This window comes from Delphinapterus leucas, chromosome 4 (genome assembly GCF_059928025.1).
Source record: "Delphinapterus leucas isolate spDelLeu-1000000601 "Yukka" chromosome 4, BTC_Dleu_Yukka2, whole genome shotgun sequence".
Classification (NCBI taxonomy): domain Eukaryota; kingdom Metazoa; phylum Chordata; class Mammalia; order Artiodactyla; family Monodontidae; genus Delphinapterus; species Delphinapterus leucas.
The window spans coordinates 119,090,163-119,113,859 of record NC_143132.1 but is presented as its reverse complement, the minus strand read 5'-3'; the positions used below and the strand labels follow the sequence as shown (position 1 = coordinate 119,113,859).

General features: G+C 41.3%; 1 protein-coding gene across 4 annotated transcripts in view; it reads right to left on the bottom strand.

The window, feature by feature from the left end:
• Positions 1 to 23,697, bottom strand: part of IGSF10 (immunoglobulin superfamily member 10) — a 123,048-nt gene that overhangs the window by 36,394 nt on the left and 62,957 nt on the right. The window contains exon 1 of one of the 4 annotated variants that reach the window (XM_022582754.3): positions 719 to 13,596. The exons of the other annotated variants lie outside the window; for them this stretch is intronic. Within the exon in view, the coding sequence (XP_022438462.2) occupies positions 719 to 912 (194 nt within the window). The 5' untranslated portion in view covers positions 913 to 13,596. Of the gene's footprint in view, positions 1 to 718; positions 13,597 to 23,697 lie in introns of those variants that run through there. 4 annotated transcript variants of the gene reach the window in all.

Below are 23,697 nucleotides of genomic sequence, written 5' to 3'. Positions count from 1 at the left end.
AATTGTACTAGCTATACAACTGTCTTCTCCCTTTAACTATGGTTTCTAGAAATGAATAATATATCTTGTTCATCATTGTATCCCTGGTACCATCAGTGTTTGGCCCATAGTAGGCGCCCACTAATGTCAAATAAATGATGTTAAGTCTGCTTGTATGTGCATTCACACACACAGCTTTTCATCAACTTTTAAAATACAGTTGCCTTTTAGCAGATTTAATTTACGCATTTTTAAAGCCTTTTAAATAAGTCGGTTTCTTTGGAGAAAAAATCCAAGGGCCTTAAAAAACGATCTAGTTGAGTTTTCATATATATCTTTTGTGTATAACAGGACGCCTCCAGTTGTCCTGTTACCTCTTACTGATATATCATAACGCTAATTCTTAACAAGAGCTATATTATTATCCAGCAAAAATGTAGCCAGAATGCAGCTTTTCTATAATCATGGGCCTCTCAGCCTACCATGAGTGACTATGGGCCTCTCAGCCTACCACGAGTGACTATGGGTTCTAGAAGAACTTTCTCTTAGTAAAAGTTTAACAGAAAAAAATTTTTTATTGCCCCAGCAAGCTTAAGATCCTCATGTACTCATTTCAGAAGAGAAATATTGTTAAAAAGAATTGTGGTTAATCTCCCAAAGTCACAAGGGTTTTGAGGACAAGTCAGCAGTGTAATCAATCCCTCCTTGAGAAGGAAGCAAGACAAGGGCCCCTGCGCACCCTAGATTGATACGTTCCACGTTGGGCGGGATGCTGTGTGGGATGGAGGTCAGGTACCGAAACGTGCAGTGCACCTCTGTAGGCACGTAACAGGCACAGCGGCGAGGACAGGCCCCGCCCCCGGGGAAGACCACCAGGCAGGCTGCAGCGAAGGAAACCAGTAAGCTGGTGCTTCCCCTGCTTTTCACCTTCATCCTGAAAAAACATCATACCTCGGAGTTATAAATATGGTTTGAGCAAAGTTCCAGTGGACCACACACAGTAACTGGTAATCTGGGAGACCTTCCTAAAAGGTCGTAAGGGGCCAATTTCATTCACAACTTTTACGGTAAAGCTTACTCTTTACAAAGCCATGGTGTGTGCTGGCCTCATATGGATCCTTGTGATCAAGCAGGATATTTATTGTTGTGAAATTCCTTTACAGCTTTTCACTTCTTAATGAAAAGCAGCAATCCCTATTACTTAGAGATTCATTAAAAAAGGAAAGTGGAAACCATAATGGAGATATTGTGACAACTGAAGTACATAAGGCTTAGTTTCCTGTTTATGCTTTAGTTTTTTAGACTTTAAAAAAACTGATTATAAAACTAATACATGTGCAACACAAAATTTAGAAGCTGTAAGTAAGAAAAAAGAAAATAAAATCACTCATACTTCCCACCACCCAGATATAATCAATAACATTTTGCCATACTCCTTCCAGCATTTTACATATTGGGTTGGATGTTACTGCATATATATGATCAAATGAAATTTCATAACACATTTTTATCATTGAACATGTTTGTTTTTTCATTTTATCAAACCTTCAAAAACATTTTTAAGAGCCGTAATAATCCACTGAAAGGACGAATAAATCTCTTTCTAACATGTCCTCAAGTCCTTGACAAAAAAGACACATTGTACATGTCACTGCCAAATGATGACCGTAAGTAATCGTAACTGACCAGCTGAGAGGGCTTGAGCCTTGCACCTGCACCGCAGTGGGCCACACTGACCCCTCGCAGGCATTATGCTGTCTGCTTTTGCTCTGCTTAGAACATCCCTCTGCCTCTTTTCTTGGTCCCTTCTCCTCGTCCTCACGTCTGCCATGGGGGTGGGGGAGCATAACCAGGGAAGAAATATGCTCAGCTTGTTGGAAAAATGGTATCTGTTACCCACATGTGGGTGAAGCCCAAGGATCCAAACCTAGCTTTTGCCTGAAATTCAGAATATACAAAGATTGTAATAACGTCTTTATTATGCTTCTCTAAGTGACCTTCATAGAATGGTTTCTTTTAGATTCTACCAGCAACCATCCTTTAGCTATAAACCACATTTAAAATAACATGAATGCTGAATCGCTTGTATCTCCATATAGATAGAAAGATAATGGAATTATTAGAATATAGCCCAAATTAAAATTTACTATAGGATTAATCATGTGACAAATTTTGTCATTGTAACCGTCTGTTTACAAACATTTTAAATAAATGTCGTATGATTGGAGACAGCATTTCCACCTTCTTATCATTAGGTAAGCAAAGAAAGAAACAATAGGATGCAGGTAGTTCTCTCATCCAGCTAGAAAAATAGAAGTTACGGGTATGCCCACTTGAGAGTTACTGAAAAGAGAATCAAAAGTCTAAAAGAACACGTGGATAGTGGATTCCCACAAACTTAAACCTGAAAATGTGTATAATGAAATAGATAGAAATTGACAATACCTGAGCTCTTCTGTCCTGGTCCTAAATCCTCTCCTGACATAGGCAGAGACTGAAAATCTTCCCAAGAAATGGAAGATCATATCCAAACCTGAGTAAGGAAAAGTTCTCTGCTCCAAAGTGAAGCCAGTGGCTTGGTCTTTCTGGCTTGCAGCTCAGGGGTATTACTCTGGAGAGAGACCTGGAGGCACCCCCCCGAGCCGCAGCTAGATAACCGGAGCTCACATGAATCAGCAGCGTGCCTTTATAACTGTTGCTACAGAAACAGAAAGCAAAGTGGAGGTTTTAAAATGTCCTTTCTCCTCCCTCAACGGTGTGCTTAAGTTCCCCCTAAAGTTGTCATTTAAATATATGTATTAATATCACTCCCTTTTGCCCCCAAGTCCCAGGAGCTTCTCCTCCCTTATCCTTTTTGGGCAAATCTGTCAGAAGTGCCCACAATAAGGGTCTCCACCGACTGGTGAATCTTTGCTCAGAGTTTGTCTTTTGCTTGGCATCAGTCACCGAAGAAGCGACCTTCTCATTTTTGCTGTAATCCTCCCCCCTCTTCGGCGCGTGCTCTGCTGGCCCTGCCCTGGCTCGGGCCCCAGGACTAGCTGCATTCCCACGCCAAGCCCCCTCTCCGCTGCCCCTGGCCCGGGCATGGGTCCTGTCCCCTTCCCCGGGAAGGACTGCCAGAGCCGCTCACCTCTCAGCGCAGGTGACCAATGGGCTCCCGCTGCCGGCGTGTGCTGGGCTCAGCTGCCCGGGGCGCAGGGACCGCCCAGAGCTGAGGGAGGGAAGGCGAGGCGGGGCGACGTTGATTTATGTGTCTGGGGACAGCGCCGAGGCTCCATCGCACGCGGATTATAAACGACCACTAGACTCCTCTTCATTTTTCAGAAGGCGCGGATGTCTGCTCGCCTTCTGTCTTATTTCCTCCTCTTTCTCCGATTCCCTGTTATTTCTCAGGCGCGTTCTGGCTGGTGGGCAGGTCAGTTTCAGCCGCGGGGCCTTTACTCCCACGTTTACCTCCTCCACCTGTTGACAGGTGGTGGGTAAATCTTTTGGTTTAAGGGCTTGCTTGAATCACCACAAGCTGTTCTCAATTCTGAGGTTCATCAAAGTTCTGTCTGAAGGCTGAGAGGTAGCCACGATAACCTATGATACCTGCAGTTTGAATTTTCTGTTTGACCCAACTGGAGAAATCTCTCCGGGATTACCAGAGCACTGGGTTTAAATACTTTTTTTTTCTTATTTTCTTTTTTTTTCTGTTTGAGTTGCATCTCCCTCTCTCATCTTCACCCCCGCCATCCATGAAGATAGCCTCCAGAATCGCCCCTAGCACCTCAGACCTCATTTAATAGTGCCTGCATTGGAGACAGGGGCCCCCAATATCTTGACTCATAAACTTAGTATAACTAAAAGGACCCTTTTCACTTTAGTTACACTGCATTTAAACTTTTGATGAAAATTTGATAGGAACGTTTTTGAGCAGTGATTCTCAGGTCGTGGTTCTGGGCTCTGCAGCATCGGCATTATACTGGACCTTGTTAAAAAACACAAATTCTCAGGCTCCATCCCAGACCCACAGAATCAGAAACTGCAGGGATGAGGCCTGGCGTCTGTGTGTTAACAAGCCTTCCAGATGATTCCCATGCAGCAAATTTTGAGGATTGCTGGTTTAAGGAAATAACTTCTTATAATGACAATGGGGTTTACCCTGTGGCAATACTACTATAAGCATTTTACAAATATTGACTCATTTAAACCTCACCCAAAACACCAAAAAACCTAAAAGGAAAATGTTTGTGTCATTTTCATTTTACAGGTTAGGCACATAAAGGTAAGTGACTCACCACAGGTCATTGCCAGCTTGTAAATAGAGAAGCCGAAGTTGATTCAAACCCAGGCACCTGGCTCTCCAGCCTGAATGTTTAGCCACAAAGCTGCAGCTGCCTCACTCAGCCAAACATCAGGAATGTCCCATATCCAGTAGCTAAACATTCAAGTGATTTATAGTTAGTAATAAGTGAGTCAGTGACCATGGTCCAATTCTAGAATCAGGGACTCAGAAGTAACTCTAGAAGTACGTGTGATGAGAACATGGTCTTTAGTTCTGCAGAGCGGACATGGTTCTTTAAGTTAAAAATTCACATGTGATCTCTAGACTTAGAAGCTTGCTTGGGAAACACGGCATATTTGTGGATTCTTCGCATCCACAGTTTTTCTTCCAAAGCTCCTTGGTGATCAACCTCATGGCTTCATACTCTTGTCAATTTCTAACCAAGGTCTGGACTCCCAGACCCTTGCTAGGATGAATCACAGAAAGATGACCGTAGCATGTTATGCTCCTTTTTTTCCCCAGGATGGTTACATGGGGTCATTTTTTTTGCTGTCAGTTTCAAAAAGAACTCCTGTTAGGAATGTTTGCTTGTTTTAAGGGTTTTAATGAGAGATATTTCTAGAACTGCTTTGTGTCAGAGTTCTCTCTGTATTTTCTACTTTTTATTCAATCTGCCAGAATTATTAGAAACTCGAAAGGCATGTTGGGACTAATTCTAGTTCAACTTGCCCTATTTAATAATAATAATAGTAATAATAATCACTGCTACTGTAGTCAGAGCATATATGTGCCAGAAGCTTTATATGTGTTGCTTAATTCTCGGACATATTCTTATGAGGTAGGCATTAAAATTATACCCATTTTCAGGTGATACTCTGAAATAATTAAGAGCCAGAATACAATACTGAGTTAATTTTAAACCTCTAAGGCCCCTGTTCTTAAGCCCTACCTTTCCCAGCCTCCTCCACTTCTGTTTACATTTACACTGTTGTAAAATTTGGAGGCCCCACAGCATACCAAGCATTAAAGTTTGACCAGTCTCCTTTCTAACCATACTTAATAATGCAATTTGTTTCTATAGATTCTTACAGTGTACAAATCACTTTCATGTTTGAATACGGCTTCATTTAATGTTTACAAGAAATAAGTAAAACTCAATGATAATAATTCTATTTTATAGAAGAAGCTGAGGTTGACTATGTATATGAATTGCCAAACTCACATCTGGAGTTAACCTGAACTCCTAACCCTGTGCTTCCTGGACTATAAACTGTGTTTCACCTACGCCTTCAGGATCGTTTGCCATTTTAATTACCTCTCACTATAGTTTACCTAATATTTTTCTTTAAATCACTCCTCCCTTCTTTTTTCTAAGTCTTTCCCTAAACAATATCAGTAAATTCACAGGTTTGATATTTTTTTCTAGTAAACATGACAATAAATATACATCTTTTTGGGCTTCCCTGGTGGCGCAGTGGTTGAGAGTCCGCCTGCCGATGCAGGGGTCACGGGTTCGTGCCCCAGTCTGGGAAGATCCCACATGCCGCGGAGCGGCTGGGCCCGCGAGCCATGGCCGCTAAGCCTGCGCGTCCGGAGCCTGTGCTCCGCAGCGGGAGAGGCCACAACAGTGACAGGCCTGCGTACCACAAAAAAAATATATATATATATATATATATACATCTTTTTTACATCACACCTGGGAATTTACATCTCCCCCATCTCTGTCATTGACATGGCTCGTTACCCTTTTTAGTGTTCATTTCACTCCTAAGTCAGAGCAATAAACACCGATAAATCCAGTCTAAGATTTTACATCATATATCACCTGACAATCATAACAACTCAGGTTTTGTTGTTGTTGTTTTTTGGCCACTCCCTGTGGCTCGCAAGATCTCAGTTCCCCGACCAGGGATTGAACCCCAGGCCATGGCAGTGAAAGTCTGGAATCCTAACCATTAGGCCACCAAGTGAACTGCTGAGCTCATGTGTTTTTAAACTCATTCATATGCATATCAACGATAAACAAATGCTAAAATCGTTACATATCTATTAATCAGGACCGATCATTACTAGCTCCCAGCCCCACAATTTTCTTATTAATTGATTAACCAAACAATCAAGTCACCTGCTTAGTGAATACAACAGCACTGAAGTAGACCTAAAATCCTGGCCACTTTTTTTTGTTTTTGAAGTTACAGCCTACTGGCGCAAGTGATAAGTGCCATGAAGAGAAATAGTGCAGAAAAAGGATATCAAAATCAGTCAGTATCAGCCCTGATCCAATAAAATTGCATCTCAGCCAACGGAAGTCAAGCTGCAGACCCTAAGGCACTTATTTTTCAATGAACAATTAATATTCCACACTCTTAATCCTTCAGTCATTCAGAATGCTATGTATAGGTACAACTCTGGAAGATTTAGAGACATTTTGAAGCCGATGCATAGTTCTCTTATGAGTTCACAGGCTCCAGATTATAGGAAATAGACAAACTACTTAGGAGGCAATTGTAACAGTATAGCCTCAAAATGACAAGCTAAGTTAGTGGTTTGGAGAGTAAAGGAAGATGTTAGGTAGAAGAGGCATGTAGGAACCAGAATTGTTAAAAATGTATTTGGGGAATAAAGGAGAAATAAAAGAGAAACGATGCATGAATCTTAACATTTCTCGTCAATGACTTCCAAGGATCCTGGGAAAAATAGGGCTGAAGCAGATAAAAGTGAGAACCCCACATAGATGCAGACCTGAGAAAAGATCAAGGCAGAAGCAGCGCTATAATAACCAAGTATCCACAGCTGTCAAGACTTCAAGATGTCTAGAGGATACCCTTGCTGACTGTAACATTGTACACTGGTCCCTGTAAATGCTACATGTTGCTTTTCTAACAGGTGCTGTATCAAAGGTCATCATTGGTGGATATTTACAGAATTCGTCATGATTTCTTAAGCATGGGCAGGAGATACATCTAAGGATTCTCAGATCTATGAGATGAAATCTCAGAGGTTGTCCAAAGGTGAATGTCCTACGTGTGAAAAGGGGATGGTACAATGTGGTAGTAGTACAATGCTGGTAGAATTTCATGAGCATTTTCTAAGAGCAAACAGAGTGTGAGCTGGTACATAGGGAAAACTCAAGGGCACTATAGTCAACCACACTAACAACCCTAGAAGTTGATTTTCGAGGAGGAACAACTTCGAGGTGGTTTCTGAGGTCAGCCACTGGGAAGAGGAGTGAGGAATCCAAAACTATAATTAGGGGTAGATCATACACAATGTCTGGTTAAGCTGTTGGCCACTGTATGAAGCTTTCCATAACACTGAGGTATTCTGAGGTACTGAGTTTTGGAGTAGGGATCCTTTTGTTGTCCTGACACACATGGTAGGAATTTTGGAAGGGGTGAGTTCTAGAGAATCACATCCTTGTCAGATGATGCCTTGAAAAATTATTTTTTTTAAGCCAACAACTACACTACTTACATTCTTGGTTTTTTTCCTTAAATAGAACTTTATTGGAGTATAATTGCTTCACAATACTGTGTTAGTTTCTATTGTACACCAAAGTCAATCAGCCATATGCATACATATGTCCCCATATCCCCTCCCTCTTGCGTCTGCTTCCCTCCCACACTCCCTATCCAACCCCTCTAGGTCATCACAAAGCACCGAGCTTTTATCTCCCTGTGCTATGCGGCTGCTTCCCACTAGTCATTTTACATTCCGTAGTGTATATATGTCGATGCTACTCTCACTTCACCCCAGCTTCCCCCTCTCACCCTGTGTCCTCAAGTCCATTCTCTATGTCTACATCTTTATTCCTGCCCTGCAACTAGGTTCTTCATGACCATTTTTTTTTTTAGATTCCATATATATGTGTTAGCATACGGTATTTGTTTTTCTCTTTCTGACTTACTTCACTCTGTATGACAGACTGTAGGTCCATCCACCTCACTACAAATAACTCAGTTTCATTTCTTTTTATGGCTGAGTAATATTCCATTGTATATATGTGCCACATCTTCTCTATCCATTCATCTGTCGATGGACATTTAGGTTGGTTCCATGTCCTGGCTATTTTGTAAATTACACTACTTACATTCTTATCTCTCCCTTCTACTGTTCTCTTAGCTCAGTTTGAGTCTTTGACTTAATTCTGTTTTATTAGAAACTTGCCCTTTCTTCACAGATAACAAATGCAATATTTTCCAGATCCAGTCTCTTTGATGATAGGGAAAAGTAATAAAGCCATATGCGTGTGTATACACACACACACACACACGGCTGCATTTTCAAGTACTTTACAGCATTAAACATAGATAGGATAAGTGGAGTTTCTTAGCAGTGCAGCGTCTTAGAATATTAGGATTTGTTTTACATATCTCATAATCACAAAAAAATAGAAGTTTTCCTTTTTATTCTTCATTGTTATTTTAAGTCACTGAACATAGTGTAAAATAAATTAGACATTCTCTTGGAATAAGCTAGAGACATGTTAGGACATTATGAAAGAACAAAGATTTATGTGGCAAGATTCAATAAAGATTCCAAAGACCACAATCATCACAGAGAAATTACTCTGTTTTTTCACTTCTCCTAATAGAGGTTGTAATTAACACACTCTGAGAACAGCCATGGAACAATGCAGAGGAAAGTCTATGGTTTTAGAGCAGGGTCAGAAAACTTTATCTGCAAAGGGCAAGTAGTGAATATGTTAGGTTTTATGGGTTATAGGATTTCTATCACAACTACTCAATCCTATCATTGTAGTGAAAGCAACCACAGACAATATATAAATGAATGAGCATGGCTGTGTTCCAATAAAATTTTATTTATAACCACTGAAATTTAAATTTCATATAATTTTTATATATATAATAATATATCGGCTTAGGACCTGTGCAGAAGGGGAGAGGCAGCACGTGGAAAGGGGCACCTCCGGAGTGCGGAGTTCCGGAGTTTGGAGATGTACAGTTCCCCTGCAATTGACTTATATAGTATGAGGAATGGTTACCTGGATGACCAGAAGAAGCCCACAGATAACTGAAATACACCAGAAATACATCTACATGTGGAACAACTCCTACAGAACACCTACTGAACGCTGGCAAAAGACCTCAGACCTCCCAAAAGGCAAGAAAGTCCCCACGTACCTGGGTAGGGCAAAAGAAAAAAGAAAAAGCAGAGACCAAAAAATAGGGATGGAACCTGCACCACTGGGAGGGAGCTGTGAAGGAGGAAAGGGTTCCACACACTAGGAGCCCCTTCGCGGGCAGAGACTGCGGGTGGCGGAAGGGGAGAGCTCAGCCACGGGTGCGGCTGGCAAAGCGGAGAGATTCCCGCACAGAGGGTCAGGGCCGACCGGCACTCACCAGCCCGAGAGGCTTGTCTGCTCCCCTGCCGGGGCGCGCGGGGCTGAGACCTGAGGCTCGGGCTTTGGTCGGATCCCAAGGAGAGGACTGGGGTTGGCGGCGTGAACACAGCCTGAAGGGGTTAGTGCACCACGCCTAGCCGGAAGGGAGTCAGGGAAAAGTCTGGACCGGCCGAAGAGGCAAGAGACTTTTTCTTACCTCTTTGTTTCCTGGTGTGCGAGGAGAGGGGATTAAGAGCGCTGCTTAAAGGAGCGCCAGAGACGGGCGCGAGCCACGGCTAAAAGCGTGGACCCCAGAGACGCGCATGAGACGCTAAGGCTGCTGCTGCCGCCACTAAGAAGCCTGTGTGCGAGCACAGGTCACTGTCCACACCCCCCTTCCAGGGAGCCTGTGCAGCCTGCCACTGCCAGCGTCCCGGGATCCGGGGACAACTACCCCGGGAGAATGCACGGCGCGGCTCAGGCTGGCGCAACGTCATGCTGCCCTCGGCTGCCGCAGGCCCGCCCCGCACTCCGTGCCCCTCCCTCCACCCGGCCTGAGTGAGCCAGAGCCCCCAAATCAGCGGCTCCTTTAACCCCGTCCTGTCTGAGCGAAGAACAGACGCCCTCCGGCGACCTACACGCAGAGGCGGGGCCAAATCCAAAACTGAACCCCGGGAGCTGTGCGAACAAAGAAGAGAAAGGGAAATCTCTCCCAGCAGCCTCAGAAGCAGCGGATTAAAGCTCCACAATCAACTTGATGTACCCTCCATCTGTGGAATACCTGAACAGACAACGAATCATCCCAAATTGAGGAGGTGGACTTTGGAAGCAAGATATATTATTTTTTCCCCTTTTCCTCTTATTGTGAGTGTGTATGTGTCTGCTTCTGTGTGAGATTTTGTCTGTATAGCTTTGCTTCCACCATTTGTCCTAGGGTTCTATCCATCCGTTTTTGTTGTTGTTGTTGTTTTGATTTTAATTTTTTTCTTAAAAATTATTTTTTATTTTAATAACTTTATTATATTTTATCTTACTTTATTTTACTTTATTTTCTTTCTTTCTTTTTTTCCTTCCTTCCCTCCTTCCTTCCTCCCTCCCCTCCCTCCCTCCTTTCTTTCTTGCTTTTGTTCTTTCTCTCTTTCTTCTTCTACTAATTCTTTCTTTCAACTTTCTCTCTTTTATTCTGAGCCGTGTGCATGAAAGGCTCTTGGTGCTGCAGCAAGCAGTCAGTGCTGTGCCTCTGAGGTGGGAGAGCCAACTTCAGGACACTGGTCCACAAGAGACCTTCTAGCTCCACAATATCAAACGGCGAAAATCTCCCAGACATCTCCATCTCAACACCAGCACCCAGCTTCACTCAACGACCAGCAAGCTACAGTGCTGGACATCCTATGCCAAACTAGCGAGACAGGAACACAACCCCACTCATTAGCAGAGAGGCAGCCTAAAGTCATGCTAAGCTCACAGACACTCCAAAACACACCACCGGACAGGGCCCTGCACACCAGAAGGACAAGATACAGCCCCACCCACCAGAACACAGGCATCAGTCCCCTCCACCAGGAAGCCTACACAGGCCACTGAACCAACCTCACCCACTGGGGGCAGACAACAAAAATAACGAGAACTATGAACGTGAAGCCTGCAAAAAGGAGACCCCAAACACAGTAAGATAAGCAAAATGAGAAGACAGAAAAACACACAGCAGATGAAGGACCAAGATAAACACCCACCAGACCTAATAAATGAAGAGGAAATAGGCAGTCTACCTGAAAAAGAATTCAGAATAATGATAGTAAAGATGATACAAAATCTTGGAAATAGAACAAACAAAATGCAAGAAACATTTAACAAGGACCTAGAAGAACTAAAGATGAAACAAACAATGATGAACAACACAATAAATGAAATTAAAAATACTCTAGAAGGGATCAATAGCAGAATAACTGAGGCAGAAGAACGGATAAGTGACCTGGAAGATAAAATAGTGGAAATAACTACTGCAGAGCAGAATAAAGAAAAAAGAATGAAAAGAACTGAGGACAGTCTCAGAGACTTCTGGGACAACATTAAATGCACCAACATTCGAATTATAGGGATCCCAAAAGAAGAAGAGAAAAAGAAAGGGATTGAGAAAACATTTGAAGAGATTATAGTTGAAAACTTCCCTAATATGGGAAAGGAAATAGTTAATGAAGTCCAGGATGCACAGAGAGTCCCATACAGGATAAATCCAAGGAGAAATATGCCAAAACACATATTAATCAAACTGTCAAAAATTAAATACAAAGAAAACATATTAAAAGCAGCAAGGGAAACACAACCAATAACACACAAGGGAATCCCCATAAGGTTAACAGCTGATCTTTCAGCAGAAACTCTGCAAGCCAGAAGGGACTGGCAGGACATATTTAAAGTGATGAAGGAGAAAAACCTGCAACCAGGATTACTCTACCCAGCAAGGATCTCATCCAGATTTGATGGAGAAATTAAAAACAGACAAGCAAAAGCTCAGAGAGTTCAACACCACCAAACCAGCTTGACAACAACTGCTAAAGGAACTTCTCTAGGTAAGAAACACAAGAGAAGGAAAAGACCTACAATAATGAACCCAAAACAATTAAGAAAATGGGAATAGGAACATACATCTCAATAATTACCTTAAACGTAAATGGACTAAATGCTCCCACCAAAAGACACAGATTGGCTGAATGGATACAAAAACAAGACCCATATATATGGTGTCTACAAGAGACCCACTTCAGACCTAGAGACACATACAGACTGAAAGTAAGGGGATGGAAAAAGATATTCCATGCAAATGGAAACCAAAAGAAAGCTGGAGTAGCAATGCTCATATCAGACAAAATAGACTTTAAAATAAAGACTATTACAAGACACAAAGAAGGACACTACATAATGATCAAGGGATCAATCCAAGAAGAAGATATAACAATAGTAAATATTTATGCACCCAACATAGAAGCATCTCAATACATAAGGCAAATACTAACAGCCATAAAACGGGAACTCGACAGTAAAACATTCATAGTAGGGGACTTTAACACCCCACTTTCACCAATGGACAGATAATCCAAAATGAAAATAAATAAGGAAACACAAGCTTTAAATGATACATTAAACAAGATGGACTTAATTGATATTTACAGGACATTCCATCCAAAAACAACAGAATACGCATTTTTCTCAAGTGCTCATGGAACATTCCCCAGGATAGATCATATCTTGGGTCACAAATCAAGCCCTGGTAAATTTCAGAAAACTGAAATTCTATCAAGTATCTTTTCCGACCACAATGCTATGAGACTAGATATCAATTACAGGAAAATATCTGTAAAAAATACAAACACAGGGATGCAAAACAATACACTACTTAATAATGAAGTGATCACTGAAGAAATCAAAGAGGAAATAAAAACATACCTAGAAACAAATGACAATGGAGACACGATGACCCAAAACCAATGGGATGCAGCAAGAGCAGTTCTGAGAGGGAAGTTTATAGCAATACAATCCTACCTTAAGAAACAGGAAACATCTCGAATAAACAACCTAAACTTGCACCTAAAACACTTAGAGAAAGAAGAACAAAAAAACCACAGAGTTAGCTGAAGGAAAGAAATCATAAACATCAGATCAGAAATAAATGAAAAAGAAATGAAGGAAACGATAGCAAAGATGAATAAAACTAAAAGCTGATTCTTTTAGAAGATAAACAAAATTGATAAACCATTAGCCAGACTCACCAAGAAAAAAAAGGGAGAAGACTCAAATCAATAGAAATAGAAATGAAAAAGGAGAAGTAACAACTGACACTGCAGAAATACAAAAGATCATGAGAGATTACTACAAGCAACTCTAAGCCAATAAAATGGACAACCTGGAAGAAATGGACAAATTCTGAGAAATGCACCACCTGCCAAGACTGAATCAGGAAGAAATAGAAAATATGAACAGACCAATCACAAGCACTGAAATTGAAACTGTGATTAAAAATCTTCCAACAAACAAAAGCCCAGGACCAGATGGCTTCACAGGCGAATTCTATCAAACATTTAGAGAAGAGCTAACACCTATCCTTCTCAAACTCTTCCAAAATATAGCAGAGGGAGGAGCACTCCCAAACTCATTCTATGAGGCCACCATCACCCTGATGCCAAAACCAGGCAAGGATGTCACAAAGAAAGAACACTACAGGCCAATATCACTGATGAACATAGATGCAAAAATCCTCAACAAAATACTAGCAGACAGAATCCAACAGCACATTAAAAGGATCATACACCATGATCAAGTGGGGTTTATTCCAGGAATGCAAGGGTTCTTCAGTATATGCAAATCAATCAATGTGATAAACCATATTAACAAACTGAAGGAGAAAAACCATATGATCATCTCAATAGATGTAGAGAAAGCTTTCGACAAAATTCAACACCCATTTATGATAAAAACCCTGCAGAAAGTAGGCATAGAGGGAACTTTCCTCAACATAATAAAGGCCATATATGACAAACCCACAGCCAACATCGTCCTCAATGGTAAAAAACTGAAAGCATTTCCTCTAAGATCAGGAACAAGACAAGGTTGCCCACTCTCACCACTCTTATTCAACATAATTTTGGAAGTTTTAGCCACAGCAATCAGAGAAGAGAAGGAAATAAAAGGAATCCAAATCGGAAAAGAAGAAGTAAAGCTGTCACTCTTTGCAGATGACATGATACTATACATAGAGAATCCTAAAGATGCTACCAGAAAACTACTAGAGCTAATCAATGAATTTGGTAAAGTAGCAGGATACAAAACTAATGCACAGATATCTCTGGCATTCCTATACACTAATGATGAAAAATCTGAAAGTGAAATCAAGAAAACACTCCCATTTACCACTGCAGCAAAAAGAATACAATATCTAGGAATAAACCTACCTAAGGAGACAAAAGACCTGTATGTAGAAAATTATAAGACACTGATGAAAGAAATTAAAGATGATACAAATAGATGCAGAGATATACCATGTTCTTGGATTGGAAGAATCAACATTGTGAAAATGACTCTACTACCCAAAGCAATCTACAGATTCAATGCAATCCCTATCAAACTACCACTGGTATTTTTCACAGAACTAGAAAAAAAATTTCACAATTTGTATGGAAACACAAAACACCCCGAAAAGCCAAAGCAATCTTGAGAAAGAAAAATGGAGCTGGCAGAATCAGGCTCCCTGATTTCAGGCTATACTACAAACCTACAGTAATTAAGACAGTATTGTACTGGCACAAAAACAGAAAGATACATCAATGGAACAGGATAGAGAGCCCAGAGATAAACCCAGGCACATATGGTTACCTAATCTTTGATAAAGGAGGCAGGAATGTACAGTGGAGAAAGGACAGCCTCTTCAATAAGTGGTGCTGTGTAAACTGGACGGGTACATGTAAAAGTATGAGATTAGATCACTCCCTAACACCATACACAAAAATAAGCTCAAAATGGATTAAAGACCTAAATGTAAAGCCAGAAACTATCAAACTCTTAGAGGAAAAAATAGGCAGAACACTCTATGACATAAATCACAGCAAGATCCTTTTTGACCCACCTCCTAGAGAAATGGAAATAAAAACAAAAATAAACAAATGGGGCCTAATGAAACTTAAAAGCTTTTGCACAGCAAAGGAAACCATAAACAAGACCAGAAGACAGCCCTCAGAATGGGAGGAGATATTTGCAAATGAAGCAACTGACAAAGGACTAATCTCCAAAATTTATAAGCAGCTCATGCAGCTCCATAACAAAAAACAAAGAACCCAATCCAAAAATGGGCAGAAGACCTAAACAGACATTTCTCCGAAGAAGATATACAGACTGCCAACAAACACATGAAAGAAGCTCAACATCATTAATCATTAGAGAAACGCAAATCAAAACTACAATGAGATATCATCTGACACCAGTCAGAATGGCCATCATCAAAAAATCTAGAAACAATAAATGCTGGAGAGGGTGTGGAGAAAAGGGAACACTCTTGCCCTGCTGGTGGGAATGTGAATTGGTACAGCCACTATGGAGAACAGTATGGAGGTTCGTCAAGAAACTACCATATGACCCAGCAATCCCACTACTGGGCATATACCCTGAGAAAACCATAATTCAAAAAGAGTCATGTACCAAAATGTTCATTGCAGCTCTATTTACAATAGCCCACAGATGGAAACAACCTAAGTGTCCATCATCGGATGAATGGATAAAGATGTGGCACATATATACAATGGAATATTACTCAGCCATAAAAAGAAACGAAATTGAGCTACTTGTAATGAGGTGGATAGACCTAGAGTCTGTCATACAGAGTGTAGTAAGTCAGAAAGAGAAACTCATATATATGGAGTTTAACAAAAAACAGAAAAAATGTCATGAAGAACCTAGGGCTAAGACAGGAATAAAGACACAGACCTACTAGAGAATGGACTTGAGGATATGGGGAGCGGGAAGGGTAAGCTGTGCCAAAGCGAGAGAGAGGCCTGGACATATATACACTACCAAATGTAAGGTAAATAGCTAGTTGGTAGCAGCCGCATAGCACAGGGAGATCAGCTCGGTGCTATGTGACCGCTGGAGGGATGGGATAGGGAGGGTGGGAGGGAGGGAGACGCAAGAGGGAAGAGATATGGGAACATATGTATATGTATAACTGATTCACTTTGTTATAAAGCAGAAACTAACACACCATTGTAAAGCAATTATACTCTAATAAAGATGTAAAAAAAATATATCAGAATATTATTATTTTGATTTTGTTTCAATCATTTACAACTATAAAAAAAGAATTCCTAACTTACACACCATACAGAAAAAGGCAGGGGACTGGATCTGACCATAGTTTGCCTACTTCTGCTTTAGAGCTAAGCATTCCCACTGGGTCCTTTGTGGTGGAGACGTGATCTGAACACCGGCATTCAGTGTCACATGTGATCTAACATATCAAATACAAAAGGGAAGGGTTTGAGTGTTTTCTTTCACTTCAAAGTCTAGGAAGTCTAGGATTGAATGGCCAAACATGCTTTAAGAGATTTATCTTCAGCAGTCAAAAGTCACTTTCTGGATGGATCATAACTCTTTTGTAATTTGGAGTTTCTTCATGCAACATTCTGTGATAATCTTGCCAGAATACAGCAGTGACATATGCCAGCATTGTCAAGATTTTGACATAGTGCTTAAATGAGGCCTAACTAAACAGATAATTTAAAACTCTGCAGTTCACAAGTAAATGCCCCTTTTCTTCTTGGAATTCTATATTTAGGAAAGGGAGAATTTACTTCTGACCATTATAAGAAGACTTAATCAAATTCCAGTGCCCCATAAGAAGAAACCATTTTGCATTTGAAAAGAAGGACAAATCCTAAAAAATAAAAGGACAGCCAAGGCCCATCCTTAGGGACTTCAAAAGAGTGTGATATGGGAGGAAAAGTTTAAGTAATAGAATGAAGTCATAGAGTCAGCTTTGGATGACATAAAATAAAGCCCTTTCATATTAAATTAAATTGATACACACTCAGGAAACATTAGCCTAAACCAAAAATATCAAGGGAAAGACTAATCAAATATTCAAAAAGCGGTATTTAATTTGCTATAATCTCCTAACACCTGAGCTCTCAGGCAAATACTCTCTACAATTTAATATGTCTTATTTTTGTGCTAAATCTGATTTAAGTTAGTAAAGCCATGTCTGCAAATATAGAGCAGCAAGACTTTTCCACATCATGTACTCCAGAACAAAGAAATCCTAGTTGCAGCAGTTCTAAGAGTTGAAAGAGCTGAAGTTGAAACAGTTCACATAGATGAACTTTTCTTTTCCTATATAAAAATTAAATACAATGCTGGAAGCAAAGTAGGATGTTGGTCATTCATAAGCTTGGATAGATTCACCGCGAGTCTTGATGGGGAAAATAGCTAGAAACTGGGTGACTCCTGCATATATTTAAACCAGTTGTTCTTTCTGGTTGATGTGAAAACAAAGTTTAAATGTCTTAATTAATTTTTATTTTCTACTCTTTTATAGTTTTAGCCCTGTCCCTCAAAGGAATATAACTGAGCAGTCTACTTACTACTCACTATTTAAAGTTAAATTCTCCACTTAATAGATATAATATAGTATAAGAAACTCCTGGCTAACACAGAACAGTTCACCAGTTAGCACAGTGTTTAAACATGTCCTCTGCTAAAGTAAAAGCATAGAACAGACCTTTCCTTGTTAGGACCAACAGTTTTTGGTTTTTTTTGTTTTGTTTTGTTTTTTTGCAGTACGCGGGCTTCTCACTGCCGTGGCCTCTCCCGTTGCGGAGCACAGGCTCCGGACACGTAGGCTCAGCGGCCATGGCTCACGGGCCCAGCCGCTCCGCGGCATGTGGGATCTTCCCGGACCGGGGCACGAACCCGTGTCCCCTGCATCGGCAGGCGGACTGTCAACCACTGCGCCACCAGGGAAGCACAATGGTTAAGAATCCGCCTGCCGATGCAGGGGACATGGGTTCGAGCCCTAGTCAGGGAAGATCCCACATGCCACAGAGCAACTAAGCCCGTGCACCACATCTACTGAGCCTGCACTCTAGAGCCCATGAGCCACAACTACTGAGTCCGTGTGCCACAACTACTGAAGCCAGCATGCCTAGAGCCTGTGCTCCACAACAAGAGAAGCCACCACAATGAGAAGCCCGTGCACTGCAACAAAGAGTAGCCCCCCCTCTCCGCAACTAGAGAAAAGCCCGCATATGGCAACGAGACCCAATGCAGCCAAAAATAAAATAAAATAAATTTAAAAAAAAATTTTTTAATTTAACAATGTCAGGGAATACAGAAAACACATCTATGGAGTGACTTCAGAGTTTGGAAAGAGGTCCATTTACCTATAAATTATTATATGGAATGTAACTTGAATCCTCCTCTTCAATGCCATCATTACCTGCATCAGCGATGCACGATGCACCATGCACTCTACAGAAAGGGTTACATCATGAAGAAGCACAGTCTTTGCTTTGAGGAGTTAATAATCTAATGAAGAGAACAAGATAAATGGTCAATCATCACCTTTATCACAGTTACCTATAGAGGAGTACATACATAAATGGCCATGTGTGAAGGTGGCCATATGTTTATTGTTGCTTTGGTTTTTAAAAATAATACCTGTTCAGGGAAGTAGCCAAGATGGTAGGGTAGGAAGACCCTGAGCTCACCTCCTTCCATAGGCACAGCAAAATTACAACTATTTACAGAGCAATTATTGATAAGAAAGACCTAAACACTAGCAGAAAAGATCTTCTACAGTTAAAGATGTAAAGAAGAAACAATAACAAGATGGGTAGGAAGACTGCAGAGATGCAGTATAGTCAAAACTCATACCTCCAGGTGGGTGGATGCACAAATGGGAGGATAATTATAATTGCAGAGGTGCTCCTCAAGGAATGAGGGGTCCAAGCCCCACACTGGTCTCCCCACTTTGTGGTTTCCTGCCCTGGGAAGATGAGCACCAGAACATTTGGCTTTGAAGGCCAGCAGGGCTTATTTTGGGGAGAGCCAGAGGGCTGTAAGAAACAGAAACTCCAGTCTTAAAGGGCACACACAAAATCTCCCTCACTCTGAAACCCAGGGAAGAAGCAATAGTTTGAAAGAAGCCTGGGTTAGACCCATTTGCTGATCTTGGAGAGTCTCCCAGAGAGGCAGGAGGCAACTGGAGCTCACTTTGGTGGACATAGCTGCTGACAGCAGCCATTGTGAGGAGCCCATTCTACCATGAAGGCAATGGTGCTTGCAAGTGCCATTTTGGAGTTTTCCCTTGAGCTTATTAGCACCGGGACCTGACCCCACCTGGTGTCAGAACAAGTACTTGGATGCCTAAGGTCAGCAGCTAGCTGGGCAGGGACACAGCCCCACCCACCAGCAGGCCAGCTGCACTAGGACTCCCTGAGCCCCTAGCTGCCACCAGGATGTGACCCATCTACAGAGGGCCCAGGACCCAGCCATGCCCAACAACGCACCAGCACTGGCCCCAGGACCACCTGGGCCCTGGCCCCACCCAACAGTGGGCAAACATCAGCTCTGGGACACCTTGGGCCTCAGCCATTGCCTGAGGATCTGACCCCACCCACCAGCAGGCTGACACCAGCTTTGGGATACCCTAGGCCTTGCAGCCAGTCATGTAAGGAACCAGCCTGCTCACCAGCAGGCCAAACCAGCTACAGGACCTCCAGGGCCCTGTAGCCAAAGACCACAAGATACAGCTCCATTCACTAGTGAATTGGCACTAGCCCAGGGACCACCTGGGACTTGACCCCGCTAACTAGTTGGCCAAAGCCAACTCTGGAGCACCAGGGGCCTGTATCCAAATACCACAGAATTCAGCTCCACGCAATAGTGGGCCAGCACTAGCCCCAGTATCCCCAGGGTCCTGCAGCCGGAAACCCTGGGACACAGCTCCATCCACTACTGGGCTGACACTAGTACTGGGACAAGCCTCATCCACCAGAGGACAGGCGCAATCTCTGAGACCCCTAGGGCCCAGCAGCTAGAGACACTGGGACCTGGCTCCACCCAACACTGAGCCACCCAGAGGGTCCCCAGGCCCACCCACCAGTGGATAAACACCAGCTCCAGACCCCTGGGCCCAAACACCAAAGACCCCAGGACCAAGCTCCACCCACCAGAGGACCAGTACTATACCCAGGACCTAACCTCACCCACTATCAGGCTGACACCAGCTTTGAGACAACTTAGGATCATCAGCTAGCCACTCCAGGATCCAGCCCCACTCACCAGCCAGTCTACACCAGCTTTGGGACACCCTCTGACCCTGCAGCCAGCCATGTCAGGAACCTACCCTGCCCATCAGCAGGCAGATAGAAGATGCAGGACCCCTGGATCCACAAACACAAACCCTAGGACCTGGCTCTGCCAACCAGTGAGCCAGCACCAATCCTGGGCCCTCAGGGGCTCTGAACCAGCTGCTCTGTGACAGAGCTCCACCCACCAGTGGCCAGTAGCTTCCACACAAGGCAGGGTCTGACAACCAACCAGACAGGGGCAGCCATGCCAACTGGACTTCCCACAGTAGTCAGCCACCTATAACAGAAAGACCCATGCAGCCCACCAAGGGGGTACCCCTAGAACATACAGTTCTGGTAACTAGAGGGGAGTACACTGCTGTGACACATAAGATGTCTCCTACAAAAGGAGAGTTCTCCAAAACTAGAAAATGTAACCAACCTACCAACTACATAGAAATAAAAACAGTGAATTAGGCAAAATGAATAAATAGAAGAATATGTTTTTAATGAAGAATATGTTTCTAACTTTATCTATCTATAATGATAGATATGTTTCTATCTATCTTCTAAGATAAAACCTTAGAAGAAGAACTAAGTGAAGTAGAGATAAGAAATCTACCCAACAAAGAGTTCAAGGTAATAATCATAAAGATGCTCAAAGGCCTCAGGAGAAGAATGAATGAACACAGTGAGAATTGTACAAAGAGTTAGAAAACATAAAGGACAAGCAGAGCTGAAGAATATAATAACTGAAATTAAAAACACACTAGAAGGAATCAACAGTAGTTTAGATGATAAAGAGGAATGGGTAAGCAAACTAAAGAACAGAATTTCAGTGGAAATCACTGAAACAGAACAGAAAAAAGAAAAAAAGAATACAGTAAGTCCCCTACATATGAACCTTCAAGTTGCAAACTTTCAAAGAGGCAAACATGCATTTGCATGTTCAATCATGTAAGTTATTTCACATGCCTGGCATACATTGTCACCTGCGTGCATCCTCTGCAAGTGGTTGTGCTTTTGTGTACTTTACTGTACAGTACTGTATAGAATACAGTAGTATAGTATCTTTATTTCAAGGCCAGGATGTCCGGAAGCAAGTGTAAAAGCAGTGGTGATGTAGCTGGTACTACTGTACTTTTCAAGGTACTGTACTGTAAGATTAAAAATGTTTCCTTTATTTTTTGTGTTTGTTTTTTATGTATTTTTTGTGTGAAAACTATTATAAACCTATTACAGTACAGTACTATATATATGACTATGTTAATTGGGTGCCTAGGCTAACTTTGTTGGACTTACAAATTGGACTTACGAATGTGCTCTCAGGATGGAACTCATCCATATGTAGAGGATTAATGTAAAAAGAAAAGAGACCTCTGAAATGACATCAAACATACTATCATTTGTATTATAGAAGAGAGAGATAAAGGGGCAGAGAAATTATTTGAAGACATAATAGCAGAAAGCTTCCCTATTCTGGGCAAGGAAACAGACATTCTGGTCCAAGCAGCACAGAGAGTAACAAACAGGATCAAGCCAAACAGGACCATGCCAAGCACATTGTAATTAAGATGGCAAAAATTACAGATAAAGAGAGAACATTAAAAGCAGCAAGGGAAAAGCAACAAGTTACATACAAAGGAACGCCCATAAGGCAATCAGCTGACTTGTCAGCAGAAACTCTGTGGGTCAGAAGGGAATGGCCTGATATATTTACAGTGATGAAAGAGGAAAACCTACAACTAAGAATAATCTACCTGGCAAGGCTTTCCTTCAGATTTGAAGGAGAGATCAAAAGTTCTACAGACAACCAAAAGCTAAAAGAGTTCAGCATCATGAATCCAGCTTTACAAGAAATGTTAAAGGGACTTTTCTAAGTAGAAAAGGCCACAACTAGGAATATAAAACTTATAAAAGGAAAAAATCTCATTGGTAAAGGCAAATATACAGTAAAGGAAGTAAATCAACCACTATAAAGCTAGTAGGAAGGTTAAAAGAAAAAAGTAGTAAAATCATCTGTATCCACAATAAGTAGTTAAGGGAGAAACAAAACAAAAAGATACAAAATATGAGGTTAAAAATAGTAAACGCTGGTTGGGGGGAGTAAAAATGCAGGGTTGTTAAAATATGTTTGAACTTAAGGGATAAGCAACTTGAAATAATCATGTATACATATAGATTTCTATATATAAACCTCATGGTAACCACAAGCCAAAAATCTATAATATATACAACATACAAAAAAGAGAAAGAATCTAAACATAATGTAAAGATGGCTATCAAATCACAAGAGAAGGGAGCAAAAGAAGAAGAAAAGAACAAAAAAGAACTGTAAAAACAACTCCAAAACAATTAACCAAATGGCAATAATACTTATCAATAATTACTTTAAATATAAATGAACTAAATGCTCCAATCAAAAGACATAGAGTGGCTGAATGGACACAAAAACAAGACTCATATTTATGTTGCCTACAAGAGACTCACTTCAGATCTAAAGACATACACAGACTGAAAGTGAGAGAATGGAAAAAGTTATTCCATGCAAATAGAAATGAAAAGAATGCTTGGGTACACAATATTTATATCAGACAAAATCAAATTTAAAAGAAGACTATAACAAGAGACAAAGAAGGACATTACATAATGTTCAAGGGAGCAAACAAGAAGAAGATATAACAATTGTAAACATATGCACCCAACACAGGAGCACCTAAATACATAAAGTAATTATTAACAGACACAAGGAGAGAAATTCACAACAACACAATAATAGTAGGGGACATCAGCACTCCACTTACATCAATGGACAGATAATCCAGACAGAAAATCAATAAGGAAACATGGGCTTTAAATGACACATCAGATTGAATGTACTTAATATATATAGAGCATTCCATCCAAAAGCAGCAGAATACATATTCTTTTCAAGTTCACATGGAAAATCTCCAGGATAGATCTCATGCTAGGTCACAAGACAAGTCTCAGTAAATTTAAGAAGATTGAATTCATATCAAACTTTTTTTCTGACCACAAGGCTATGAGACTAGAAGTCAACTACAAGAAAAAAACTGCAAAACACACAAACATGTGGAGGCTAAACAATATGCTATTAAACAACTATGGATCACTGAAGAAATCAAAAAACATCTGGAGACAAATGAAAAAAAAACACAACAATTCAAAATCTATGGGATGCACAAAAGCAGTTCTAAGAGGGAAGTTTAGAGCAATAGAAGCCTACCACAGGAAACAAGAAAAATCTCAAATAA